This window comes from Panthera tigris, chromosome D4 (genome assembly GCF_018350195.1).
Source record: "Panthera tigris isolate Pti1 chromosome D4, P.tigris_Pti1_mat1.1, whole genome shotgun sequence".
Lineage (NCBI taxonomy): Eukaryota > Metazoa > Chordata > Mammalia > Carnivora > Felidae > Panthera > Panthera tigris.
Genome location: NC_056672.1, coordinates 29849717 through 29863960, shown reverse-complemented (window position 1 = coordinate 29863960; position 14244 = coordinate 29849717). Strand labels below are relative to the sequence as shown.

At 36.8% G+C, this 14244-nt stretch overlaps 1 protein-coding gene and 1 non-coding gene across 6 annotated transcripts in view; both read right to left on the bottom strand.

Annotated features, from left to right (window-relative positions):
- The window catches only part of ERCC6L2 (ERCC excision repair 6 like 2), a 131763-nt gene that overhangs the window by 32413 nt on the left and 85106 nt on the right, over positions 1-14244 (bottom strand). For all 5 annotated transcript variants that reach the window (XM_007089010.3, XM_042963685.1, XM_042963682.1 and 2 more), the window contains 4 exons: positions 11345-11497; positions 6528-6608; positions 3831-4995; positions 194-348 (listed from right to left, as the gene is read on the bottom strand). In XM_007089010.3, coding sequence (XP_007089072.3) covers positions 194-348; positions 3831-4995; positions 6528-6608; positions 11345-11497 — 1554 coding nt within the window. The remainder of the gene's footprint in view (positions 1-193; positions 349-3830; positions 4996-6527; positions 6609-11344; positions 11498-14244) is intronic.
- Positions 6715-6820, bottom strand: LOC122233303. The gene has a single exon (XR_006210865.1). It is a non-coding gene; the product is annotated as a U6 spliceosomal RNA (small nuclear RNA).

The following is a 14244-nucleotide window of genomic DNA, read 5'->3' as shown; positions in this document are numbered from 1 at the left end:
TTTGCCTTTTAATATAAAACATAATTTAGTGACTACAGTGCTCCAAATGGTTTTCTGTTTTTCATACTTATTGGTATGTCACTTATAGTCTAAGTAGCTACTTTCGAGGGAGTATTTAGAGAAGATCCTATGAAGTAACTTCTATGAAGATGAGATTAAATACTAAACATGTCTGTACCCTATGTTCTCTTACCTTAGAAGTGCAAACGGCTATGTTAGCAGGAAGCTGGGAAAACTGCTTCAATTCAAAGACATCACGTGCTGCCCATCGGCTCATGTGATTTTCAGCTTTGCTTGATCCAATCACATTCTGGTTTGAGTGAATATAAGCCACTTCCCGAACGCCATCTAGGAGGTAATTGATGTTTATTAAGTGATGTCTCGTTGTGAAACAATATGGTTGCGCATATATTTTAAAAATTATCAGCAATACCACTAAAAAGAGGTTATGCTTTATTTTTTATCCTCAAGAAAAACGCTGAATCAGTATGTTAACATCACAATATTCTTTAAAAAAAAAATTGAAAAGAGAAAGAGTCCTAATATATTGGTCTAGGTTATCTTAGAAATGACTTTTCATTCTCATCTATATGAGAACTTCTGAGATTAGGTAAAAATCTTTTGATTTAAAGCTGAAATAAGGGGTTTTGGTGAAGAGAAAAGTCATGGTGAAGGGTCATCTCTATGGATTTGTTGTTTCTGTTGATTAAAAAATTCTTTTACTAATTTAAACAGCAGTCTAGCCTCATCTATCTAGCAATGGAGTGGAAGAGTGAGGTTTGTGACCAGGGAGTTTCATTTGGTTGGCTTTGTTCAGTTTTACTCTTTGTATTCTGTCTTTTTTGTACATATGCCCAGAGAATGTCAAGATTGGGAGCTTTTTAGGGAATGAAAAAAATTAACTGACAGCTTTTATCTGAAAGAAGTTTAAAAAATGGCTACAGTTTTTATTGCTTTGCTTCTAGGTACCTATAACTTACTTTTAAATTGTGGTCCTAAAAAGGAAGGCTAGAACTGAGGTCTGTAAAGGCTCCTACAAACATCCCTGGCAATGAACCTCAGTTTTGACTTTCAACACTTGTGCTGTTTCAGTCTTGAACCTCTCTCAACCCAAATTGGCAATCACAAGAAAACAAGATGTTGTTAAATAAGGTAGCTAAAAGGGCAACTAAGATAAAATTCTCCCTAAATTTCAAAACATCAGGTAGCGTGTATGGCAACAATTTAAAACCTCCAGAAGGATTCAAGGATTCTTCTGGTAGAACATTTACTCCGATTTCTTAATTTTGATGACATGTTTTATGCATTATTCAAAATAGCATTAGTTCCACACTACTGACATCTTTTACACAGTAAAAAACAAAAACAAAACTCAGTTGATCTTTTACAGAACGGTTTCTGCAATAATTCCTCAAACCTAAATCTAACTGTAGCACACACACCAAAGGACAGTCCAGTACTTAGCTACAAGGGTACCAAAAAATATATCAAATCGAACTTTTGAATAACCACAAAAGAAAACTTGCTTTGTAAATAAGTCAAATACTTATGATTAAAGTTTTTACATCAAACTATCCTTGCTTATATATCAGCTTCTTTCACATAGTGTTTTTGGGAATGAGTCAGATACTTTTAAAAGCAGCGTTAACTCTTAAAATGACTAAACAGGTTCTCAGCAGATGGTGGTGGCAGGGGACACAGTTTTTCAATCTCCCCGAATCCCTACATAGAATGGACAGCAATGAGTCAAGAAAACAAAAGGCCATGCACAACACATACAACGAACTAAGATGACAAGATAACCCCCCATAGTTTGCCCTAAAATACAAATAGATGGGGACAATCCACCAATAGTACACCATGCACAGCATCAGGGTGTGTGTGAAGCAAGCAACAGGGTGGCATGTGATGAATTTGAAAATAGGAGAGCCTAGAACACCCAGCAGGTGTTCCCTGGAAAGCACAGTGAGCCACTTACTGTGAGTAGCTGAATCTGAGTTTTCCATTCTTTAAAGCTGAGTGGGTACAGGGGGCTTATGAAAAGAAGGCCTGAGAGAATGAAGCAAACTTGCTCTGAGGAACCCCCAAACTGACCCACCAGGGCTCCCAGGTCAAGCCCACACAATGAAGAAAACTGCTGGGAGGGAGTCAAAATGTGCAGGGTAGGAAGATCAGGAAGGGGGGAAAGAGAAGGCCTAGAGCGGAGCAGTGGGCAGGCATAGAGGCAGGAAATCCCACCACGGTTTTGAGCACTGCACAAAAAACCAGGTATGGATCTTTGTAAAATTGGAAAAGATTTCCTAAATTCTGCCTCACTTAAAAAACTCAGGGAAAATAATGTCTATGAAAATGAGCAAGAGGGTCAAATATCATAAAAATTATTACAAGAGAAAAAAGAATAAGCAGCAGAATGAAAACATGCCAGAAACATATGCTCACAAAGCAGATTAAAATTGTAATTTCAAAACAGGTAATAGTCATTAGGAAAATGGTAAAACACAGGAACCAACAACATTAAGTCATAATTAGAATAACTCAGAAATGGGTGACAGGACTCAGGAAAAATTTAGAAGTTAAAAAAAATTCAGAAATGAAGACAACTAGAAGGAACACAGAGGGAATTAACACAACTACTGCTTTCAGAGAATGGAAGGGTATTTTTAAAAAGCAGAAAGAAACAAAAAAAAAGAAAAGAAAAAGGGCTTGAGATAATGTGACAAATACTGAAAACAGGTAAAGAAAGTTGAATATTTGAATACCAGGCGTCTCTGAAGCAAAAGGCCAAAGCAAAGGAATAGAAAAAGTAAGTAAAAATACTAGTACAGGAATAGAAAAAGTAAGTAAAAATACTAGTACAAGAAAGCTTTCCTGATATAAAACCTGAGTTGAAACTACATTATGACAATCTTGACCCAAGAATAACCAACAGTGCCAGGGTCTGAATGTCTTTAGGAGATAATTAGGTCATGAAGGTGGAGCCCTGATGAATGGGACCAGTGCCCTTGCAAATAGAGACATAAGAGAGGTGAGTTCTGTCTCCACTAGGTGAGGACACAGCAGCCTTCTTTAGACCAGGATGAGGGCCCTCACCAAGAACCTGACCATGCTGGCATCCAGATCTTGGGCTTCCAGCCTCCAGAACTATGAGAAATAAATGCTTAAGCCCCCCAGCCTGTAGTAGTTTGTTATAGCAACTTGAACAAAGATAAACATTCAAACACAATCTGGTAAATTTACTAGGCAAGAATGAAAAGAAAAAAATTCTTTGGGTATCAAGGGGGAAGAAAAATGACGTGATAGGAAACTTCATGGCAAAAGAAAATGAAGCCTCATGTTAAAATACTTCAGAAAAAGAAAGTGTGAGTCAACGATTTCATATCTGGCAAAAATGACTTTTAAGTATAAAAGGGCATAAATAGTTATCAACAGGAATCTCAGGGAATATTATTCTCATGAGCACTTCCTGAGGGAGCTACTAGAAAATAAGCTTCTGACGAAATTGACAGGAGAGACACTGACAGAAGGACTGAAGAGGAGCACTAAATTTATAGTTACCTACAGGTCAAAAGTAAATGAAGTCTGGTGGGGGGACGGGGACGGTGATTCAGTTGGGGCACATGGAGGGAGCCCTGGGGTGGATGACAAAGTTCTCCATCTTGACCTAGGTGGTCTTCCCTTTATCCTGCCACCCCCCATGTCCTCATTTGCACCTCAGTGTAGCATCTTGATTATAGAGCTGTTTTACAAGCTAATTTAAGAAACTTTCCCAGAACTATTTGATTGCACAAAACAAATATGTAACATAAAGTTTTCAAAATGTCTATAGTTACCTAAAAATTTATCCATTGATTCATACATTTGCTCTTGATTGACAACTCTCTCATTTGAAAATTGCATTGATTGTTTTGGCATAAAAGTGCTATTTTTCTTATGGGTAGGTAATTTTGAAGAGAAACCGACCCTATCTTTTAGAGTTTTTCGTGTATGGCTCTGTTTAGAGAAACTGATGTGGCGAACAGTTAAATCATCATCTGAGGATGAAAAATCATCGATAGCCTGAGAGCTACAATCCCCATCTGCTGCATACAGTTGATTTGTTTTCTTCATGGTTTTAGGACAAGTGTGAAGTTCCTTTTTATCTTCCTTTTTTCTCTTAAACCTCAAAGAACTAGTAGGTCTTTGCTTTCTTGCTCTTGACTCAGAGAAAATTTCAATGTCATCAGACTCGTCACTAATATCACTACTGCCTTTTCTTCTCATAATAGATTTCAGGGTCACATTCTCAGGGTTTAATTGTTTTGAAATTAGGCTATTTCCTTTGACATCAGTCTTTCTATCATCCCCATTATTTCTTATTTCAACAGGATGTTCTCTTTCAGAACCTTCAGATCCATCCACGAGTGGCTTAAACTTTACACCATTCTTGGGGCATCTCTGAGTTGTATACTGTGTGGGAAAGATGACATCACTATCTTCTGATTCTGTGACGTTCTGTAAAATGTGATGGTGGTCAGCTGTATTTTTTAAATTGTTGCCATCGTCAGACTCAGAAGAAATATTTTGTTCTAAAATGTTCTGACTTTTATCAAAGATATATTTTTCATTTGGATTTAGGACGTTAGCTAACCTCTGATGTTTTGAAGTACCAAGAGAGTCACGACTTTTCTGATAACTAACGTCTTTGGCTTCTGTTGAAAGACATATGGGCTGTTCATCAGGACTTTCATCATCAGAGGCAATATTTCCATCACTTTCCTCAACTGTATTACATTTTGTTTCAAACAATTTAGAGAAACCACACTGGAGTAATGTAAGCTGTCCAGGAGGACCTGAAGTTTTGCTTGAGTCAGAGGCTTTCTTTTTAGCAGTCTTTATTCTTGAGCTTCCCACTGATTCATCATCACTAAAATCACTGCAGAGATTACATGCTTCTTCTGTCGGCAACTCTGCAGGCTGCTCCAGACCTCTGTGTTCTTGACAGTCAGGGTCTCTAGGCTATAAAAGAAGCAGTCACAGAAACGTTAGAAAATGTCCAGATAATATCAAATCTATCATACTGCAAGGGAATGAAATTTGGATGGAAGGTAACTTATGTACTAATATACCACTTGGTATTTTTTAAAAGTACAACATTTAATAAACAAATGTAAAGGATTTAATATTACAGTCGGGTACACTCTTTTTTCAAGTTGAATAACTTTCCAAAATAAAAGTTTAGAATATGACATAATCAAGTTATCTATAAGGAAAAAACAGAACAGAGCAGTCAGCTTCTAAGATGCAGGGGCTGATTCTGGTCTCAAAAGTAAGAAGTATACAACTCATTGTTTTCCATGGTCCAGCACATACTTCCAACCACGTTTTAAGAAAAACATAAATTTTCAGGTATTAACAAAGTAAAGAATTCACAACTGGAAAATGGTTCTAATAGATTAAAAATAAGATCTGATAGGATCCTGCCCATCAGAAATAAAGAAAATATTTTAGATATTTTGAAGTGAAATTTGCTACAAATTTAAATCCAGTATTTATTATTTTTACATCAATTGGAGCTAAATACATCCTTCAGTTTCTTAAAGCTGAGGCTTTATTAGTAAACAATTTGGGGAAACTATTATCCAGTAATTACTCCTTTTTAGAAATCCAGTAATACATTTGATGTTTGTATATTTCTATAAAGTTAGAAAAACATTCACCGATATTCCAAATCACTAAGCTGGTATAAATTTACACTTAAATTCCTAAATGCAAGAAAAACCCAGCAACAACATAAACAAAATAAGAAAAAACCTTCTACATGTACATTCTTTACTTCTGAAGAGGGCTTATGATGATAATATAGACTTTGTAGTATGTGAGATGACAAACTACCAGAAAGATCACAAGATCAAGGATGCAAATAAAATAAAATATCTGTCAGAGAGTAATTCTGATGTTTGGATTTAATAATCTTAAACACACAATGATTACTATTTTTCTATTTAATGTGTTGTTTAATTAAAAATTAGTTAGGTTTGATTGGCATATTTAATTTTGGATTTACAGTTTGATATAGTTAAAATTCTAGTTTGGATGCAAATGACTGGTGATTGTTCCCGAATGTGTTCTTATGATACGAAATGTTAAATTAGCCTAAATTATTTGTTAAAAATTTTTAAAAGTTTATTTTTAAAACAGAGAGAGAGAGGGCACGTGAGCGCACGGGGGAGGGGCAGAGGGGGGGGGGGACAGAGGATCTGCAGTGGGCTCCGTACTGCAAGTAGAGAGCCCGATGGGCTGGGCTCAAACTCACAAACCATGAGATCATAACCTAGCTGAAGTCAGATGCTTAACTGACTGAGCCACCCAGACGCCCCAAATTCACCTAAACTATTAATTTTACTGATCGTCTGCTTTGTATCCTCGACTTTTTTTCAAAGACTTTTTTCTTTACACGTTGAAAAATAAAGAAAAAGGAAAAATAGCTTAAAATTGTCCCAGTACATGTTTTATAGCAGTTGTAGGCTACAGATTAAAAAATTGCTTACCGCTTCTTGTTTGTGTACTGGAGGCTCCTCTTTCAACCATGTTGTGGCTGTCATGATCCCTGCTTCCACTTTGCCTTCTCTCTAAAAGAATGCAAAAGAATTGTAAAATATGGGGTAAAAACAACCAAATAAACAATAGCGATGGCATGCTAAAGCTTGGGATTAACTGAGAGCAGCTTGCTTTAGCTCTAACATGAACTGCTTCAGAAATCGGTGTGCCATCCCTGTGCAGGTCTATGCTAATCTTCTCTGTATTGTTCTAATTTTAGTATATGTGCTGCCCAAGTGAGCACTGCTTTAACTTTCTTCCTTAAGTTTTTTTTTTTTTTAATTTATTTTTTGAGAGAGAGAGAGAGAGAGAGAGAGAGGAGAAATGTGAGCAGGGGAGGGGCTGGGAGAGGCGGACAGAGGATCCCAAGTGGGTTCTGCACTGACAGGCTGACAGCAGTGATCCTGAAGCTGGGCTCAAACTCACAAACCATGAGATCATTACCTCAGCCAAAGTTGGATGCTCAACTGACTGAGCCACCCAGGCGCCCCTACCTCAGCTTTCTTAATGTTATTTTTCCATTTTGTTAATTAATATAAACTCATATATAGTTTATATAACATTTTAAAATTCTCATAATTTTAGGTAGTACAGAGGTACAGTGGAAGTGTGCTGGGCTCATAAAGTACACTTATTTCTTGTATTAAAGCTTCTTTTTAAGATAGAAAATAATACTTTCCAGCCAACTCCACTAAAAGTTCTGGTACGGGAGGGAGAATAAAAACAATGTTACATATTTACCCAGTAACAATATCCATAGTAACTATGTCTACACAATAGCTAAGGTAAGGACATATTAACAACATTTCAAACACTACAGATAATGTTGAATATTGGGAATTTGATATTCTAGCCTATATTGTTAATGTATTTATTTAGTTCATATTCATTAAAATTTATTTTATTCATTTAGTTCATATTCATTAAAATGTTTATTGATACCTTCAGTGTAACAGACACCAAATGAAAAGGACCATCTAATATGAAACTAAAAAAAAAAAAAGATCTTAATTGTGTAACAGGCTTGCTACATCCTTTGGGAAAGTATTTATGCTTTTAAAGCTTTTGGTGTATCATTCAGCAAAGGTATTTAATGGCCTAGATTCTAGAATATTAAATTCTCCTTCAAAAGGAAATCAATTTATTTTTCTATTTAAGGTTCTGTTTACTGAACAGGGGAAATAACCACTACCATCACCAGAGTTACAAATGCCCAACTTACAGATACACATATGTACCGGTGGCGTGATTCCAGCCACCTGGTATCCAGGGCAACAAGTGAGAATCTCCCCTACAGAACTCTGGAGAACGATAAATAGTTTGTTGAGATATTTTCTCTCAATGCCTAGAGGCTGTTACTGCAAGGGAGGTGGGCGGGCGGGGGAGGGGGTCTGCTTCCCAGTACTGCCTTTATTCTTTCAACAGAAGCCAAATGGCTACAACAGATGGAACAGGGAGCACCAGAGATCCTCAATCCTGTTGCAACCCTCTTGTGAAAGGTAAATGGCAACTCTGGTCTTTTGTTTCTCAGGCCAACCATGTTGGTATCATCCTTAACTCCTCTTTTTTTCTCAGACCCTATACCTAATCCATCAGCAAATCCTGTCAGTGGCACCTGAGTAATATATTCAGACTCCAATCACTTCTCACACCATCTACCATGATCGCTCTAGTCCAAATCACCATCATCCCTTGGCTAGATTATTGCAGTATCCTCCTACCTGGCATTTTGCTTCTGCTTTTGTACTTTGATAGCCTAATTCGTAATATTTAATCTAGATGTATAGGTCAGACTATGTTTCTCTTCTGTTCAGAACCCTCTAATTGCTTTTTGTCTCACTCAAAGTTCTCACGTGATCTGGCTTCCTCTCATCTCTCCGGTCCCATCTCTTGCTCTCTTGTTCACTCCACTCCAGCCACTAGGGCCTTCCTGCCGTTTTGAAATTATGCTGGGCACGTTTGTCCTGCGGGGCTTTTGCATTTGTTCCTCTACGTAGAATACATCTTCCTCCTGCCATCTCCTCAAAGAATCAGTTGCAACCTCACAGTGAGCACTTCCTTGGCTACTCCATCTAAAACTGCAATGCTCTTTTCTTGACAGTCTCCCAATTTCCCTTCCCTGCTCTATTTTTAAAAATTAGGATACAATTTACATATAACACTGTATACGTTTAAGGTGTATAGCGTGTTTTGATACATTTATATATTGCCGTATGATTACCACCATAGTTTTAGCTAACACCTCTATTATGCCATAGAATTAGCATTTCTTTTTTGTGGGGAGAACATTTAAGATCTAGTCCATTAGCAATTTTGAAACGTATAATACAGTGTTATTGACTATAATCACAATGCTGGGCATTCGATCTCCAGAAGTCATTCATCTTCTACCTGCTCTATTTTTATCTTCAGAGCCTGTCATCATAATAAACTCTATGCATCATTATTTTTTCTGCTTATTTGTTTCCCCAAAATAGAAGGTAAGTTTTTCAGTGAGTAGAGCTTTTTGTCTATTTCATTCATTTCTGTATGCCTAGCTCTATGATGTATAGTACTTGACACTTGGCATACACTCAGTAAATATTTGTGCAATTAGCTCTCAATATCTATCTCTAAAGCGGGACCATGACAAAGATAACAAAGTTAGTGCAAAGTAGAACTAAGCTGCCTGGACACTTGGTGGGATGAGCACTGGGTGTTGTACATAAGTGATGAATCACTGGGTTCTTCTCCAGAAACCAATACCACACTGTATGTTAACTAAATAACTTGAAGTTAAGTGAATAAATGAAAAAGAAAAAAACGAAAAAACCAAAACCAACCAAAAAAAAAAAAAAAAAAAAAAAAAAAGAACTGTCTGGAAATCATCAGGTTAAAAGTGTTCTATGAATTAAAATTTCTACATCTTAAAACATTTTAAAAGGGATTTTCTACAGCCTTTAAAAATTAAAAATGTCTCATAGTAAGTAAAATAATTATTTTACTTTGTGATATATGCTTCCATTATACAGGGCTTAGAATATTTTAAAACACTGTTTGGCCAAAAGGAGCATGAATCTAATGAGGCCTGAATAATTTTGCTATTTATTGTTTATTTATTTACTTTATTTTTTTAGAGCAAAAGACTGCCCTGTAAGCACCTGGCCTGAATAATTTTAAATTCTTACTCATAACAAATATTGCGGTGCTGATAATGTGCCTGGCAAGAAGTTAAGCACATTTTGCCACGAGAAAAATGTAAGACATGGAGAGTCCTGTCATTAGTCAACAATCCTGGAGGAGAAACAAGATATACTTAGGACAACCAGAAAACAAGCGAACATCCCATTTAATAACTTGTCATACTGAATGTCTTACTTAACATTTGCTTGAGGAATAGGTTGCTATTCTGTTAAAATAGAGGGCTCAACTATTTGATAAATAAGAGAAAACAGGAGAAGTAATATAATGCTAACATATTTTATAGATAATAATTTCAAATGAAAAACACAAATACAAGTTGGTATGTTGGGTAGTACTCTGAGATGGAAGTAGGATCTGAGGGGTGGCCTGGAATACTGGAATACTAACAAGGCTCTGATTATAAAAGAGAAATGGGAAAGAAGAAGTCCATGAAATAGACAGCATACTCAAAACAAGAAAAAGACAGGGGACTTTATTTTTATTTATTTATTTATAAGTAATCTCTACACCCAACGTGGGCCTTGAACTCACGACTCTTAAGATCGAGAGTCGCATGCACTTCTGACTGAGCCAGACAGGCAACTCAAGACAGGGGGACTTTAAATGGGCCACTCAATTCAAATCAAATAGTTACTATAAAATAAAAATTCAGCAGTATACACCAGACACTGTATAATAGTTGCAATATTCACAGAATACATATGATACACGTCTTCCTCTTAGCCATCTTGCTTACCATGCTTATTGATGTTACATGTTCATTATGTAAGTGTTCTCTTTCACCTCTCATCAAGATGGTCTACATTCTTTAAGAACAGGGACCAATAACTGTTTTTATGAAACTCACTATTCAATCAAGTACGTGAAGCTTTTGAAAAGCTAAGGGAAACATCCTTGAATTTTCTGAGGCTCATTTTCCTCATCTATATGAAAAGGAAGTTGATACATATGATATTCCAGGATTTTATGATACTCATATCAGTATCAACTGGAAAATAGGTTAATATCCATAGTATTCTGGTATATCAAAGAATTTAAGCAATTAAAAAAAAGATGTAAATTTCTGTTTGAAGAATAAGAAACATCTGTATGCTAAGGATGAACACAACTGGGAGAGTTTGAAATATTGGTGTGGAATTTTTATTGGGAACAGAAAACAAAAATCTCCATGAGACATGAGAGTGCATCTCAGGGAGTATTTGGTAACTTTTAATCAAAACACATTTTATAATTTTGTTTATTTAGGAAAGTCTCTTTTTTTTTAAGTTCCTGACTTAGCAGCTGTTTTCAAAATACTACATTTCTTTCTGCCAGTCTGAAAATGGTCTTGGGAGGTCATACTATGTACTATATGTATCTGTATTTGTGTGTAGACATTACTTATAACTATGCATGGGGAAATCTTAGTTTTGAGGTACAATAATTCATTTCCTATTTCTAAAAGTAGAAATTCTAAACACAAGGCATTTTTTACAAGAAAACCCCAAAGTTCTTTGAAAAGATACCAGCAGTTATATTTCAAGTTTCCTGTTGGAGAAAATTGTATTTAAAATAGTACTGAAAAGGTCAGGCAACAATTTCACACCTCCAGGATGTCCCTTGTAAGACAAGACGCTTGGGACCTTAGTTTGAACAGATTATAAACCCCAAAAAGCTCTCCTCGATGTTCTTTTGATCCTTGAACTGCTTCAAAATATCGCTTGGCATTTTCACTTCCAACCACCACACAGTGAAGTTGCTAAAACAGAAAAAAACACAAGATATTTTTGAAGTGTTTGCTCCAACAATATGTCAGAATTTCCTGGCATTCTCTGTATATACACAGCTTTAGCTGGAGCAGGCAGAATCTCCTTAGGGAGGAAATTTTATTTTAATTTCGCTGGCAGATGTTGCCATTATGGCGAAATAAATAATAATAAACTGGCCAGTCTTATTGAAGAAGAGATCTTACATTTCCTATTTTATGTGTTCTACCAACCGAGTCAAGATCCCATTGCTATGCAATATTCACTTGATGTAAAATGTTTAATGATAAAGGCATGTAATACATCTGACTACACTTTTCTCCTTTCTAGACTCATTACAATAGGAACTACTAAAACTGACAAAAATCATCACTATTTCACCAAAGTTAAATTATAACTTAGTAACTACATGATAACCACATTAGTATCAAACCCTAATTGTAGCCATTGTTATACTGTCAACTAACAGCAAAACCCAATCACTGTTTAGAAACATTTAGGCATCTTTGAAACAATTTGAAATACAGAAGGAATCCTGAAGGACATTTATCACTTTAGTAACATTAGTGTATTTCTTTATTTGCTAGATATTTTGCTAAATATAAATATAATCTGATTAACCCCATGTACACTTTAAAATTTCTTGAAAGAAACAAAGAATGCACAGAGTGGAAAATAACCGTAGTCTGTTGTTAACGTAAGGATTAGTAAGAAGTTGCTTTGCACTATACTAAATTACTATAGGCAACTGAAATAATTCTTTTTTTAATTTGAGGGAGTGTGTGTAAGCACGTATGAGTCGGGGAGAGGGGCAGAGGAAGCAGGAAGGGGGGAGAGGGAGAGGGAGAGGGAGAGGGAAGGAGGGGGGTGAAGGAAAGAGGGAGGGAAGAAGGGAAGGAGGAAGGAGGGAGAGAGAAAGAGAGAGAGAGAGATTGAGGGAGAGAAAATCCCAAGCAAGCTCCACACTCAGCATGGAGCCCAATGCAACATGGGGCTCAATCCCACAACCCTGGTATTATGACCCTAGCCAAAATCAAGAGTCAGATGCTCAACCCACTGAGGTGCCCATGAAATAATTCTTATTAATAATATTTATTTTTTGAATACTTACTACCTGTGTAGCATTTGTACATTCTCTCATTTAATGCGTACAACCCTATAAGACATTGCTATTTTCTTTTTGGAAATAAAGACTAAAATTTGGAGAAATTAAGTGCCTTCTCACAGCTGTCTAGCCAAGAAGTGTCATTTCTAGAATTTATACCTGGATTTGGCTGAATTCAAAATTTATACTTGTAACAATTTCTCATCTCCAGGAGTTCCCTTTTATTTATTTTTTACTAAAGAAATTTTTTAACGTTTATTTTTGAGAGAGAGAGAGAGAGAGAGAGCACATGCACGTGAATGGGGGAGGGGCAGAGAGAGAGGGAGACACAGAATCTGAAGCAGGCTCCAGGCTCTGAGCTGTCAGCACAGAGCCCAACGCGGGGCTTGAACCCACAAGCCATGAGATCATGATATGAGCCAAAGTCGGATGTTCAACCGACTGAGCCACCCAGGTGCCTCCAAGATGTCCTTTTTAAAACAAGACCCTTGAGGGGCACCTGGGTAGCTCAGTCAGTTGAGTATCTGGCTTTGGCTCAAGTCATGATCTCACAGTGTTTTGTTTTGTTTTGTTTTTTTTAATTTTATTATTAAAAAAAAATTTTTTTAACGTTTATTTATTTTTGAGACAGAGAGAGACAAAGCATGAACGGGGGAGGGTCAGAGAGAGGGAGATACAGAATCTGAAACAGGCTCCAGGCTCTGAGCTGTCAGCACAGAGCCCGAGGCGGGGCTCGAACTCACGGACCACGAGATCATGACCTGAGCCGAAGTCCACCGCTTAACCAACTGAGCCACCCAGGCGCCCCCATGATGTCACAGTTTTATGGGTTCAAGCCTCGCATCAGATTCTCTGCTGTCAGCACATAGCCCACTTCGGATCCTCTGTCCTCTCTCTCTGTGCCTCCCCTGCTCACATGCATGAACACATGTGTTCTCTCTCTCTCACAAAAATAAATAAACATTAAAAAATAATAAAAATAAAACAAGATCCTTGGGACCTTAGTTTGAGGAAGCTTTGAATCAACATCCAAGTTGATCAGTTGGTTTCAATGCCCCAGAAACATGGACTATAGTCCAGGAAATATGGAATCACAACAATAGCAACTGATGTACCTGATAGTCCAGATGATTTCACTCTTTGCTCCTGACTCTTTCTTAAACACTGTATAGTCACACTGCAACTACTTAATGTAATCACCAACTTGTAAGCGTTAATCTGAATCTTTAGAAGTTCCCTACTTTATCGCAAAATTTATAAAAGGCACATTGTTTTATACTTAAAAGAAGTTTTTCAAAGTGGCTCCCCTAAAAGTGAAGGTCAGATACATCCATCTGTAGGCTGCTATAAAAAATAGGGTTGGAATTAAAGAGGGGAAGGGAAAAGAGTCAGTAATTGGAAAATGTAGCTTAGTTTCCGGCTTAAGAAAAACCCATTCAAGGATACAAAATGTTTGGATTTCTTCCTAACAACATTCAGGATACGCAAGAGGTAGAAAGAAAAGAAGTGTTCACCATGTTAAAAAGTCATGGCCCCTTCTTCCATCTTCAAGGCAGTAGCATGGCATCTTCATATAATCCTATATGACCCCTTGCTTCTGCTGTCACATCTCCTTCTCTCCTTTCTCTGATCCTC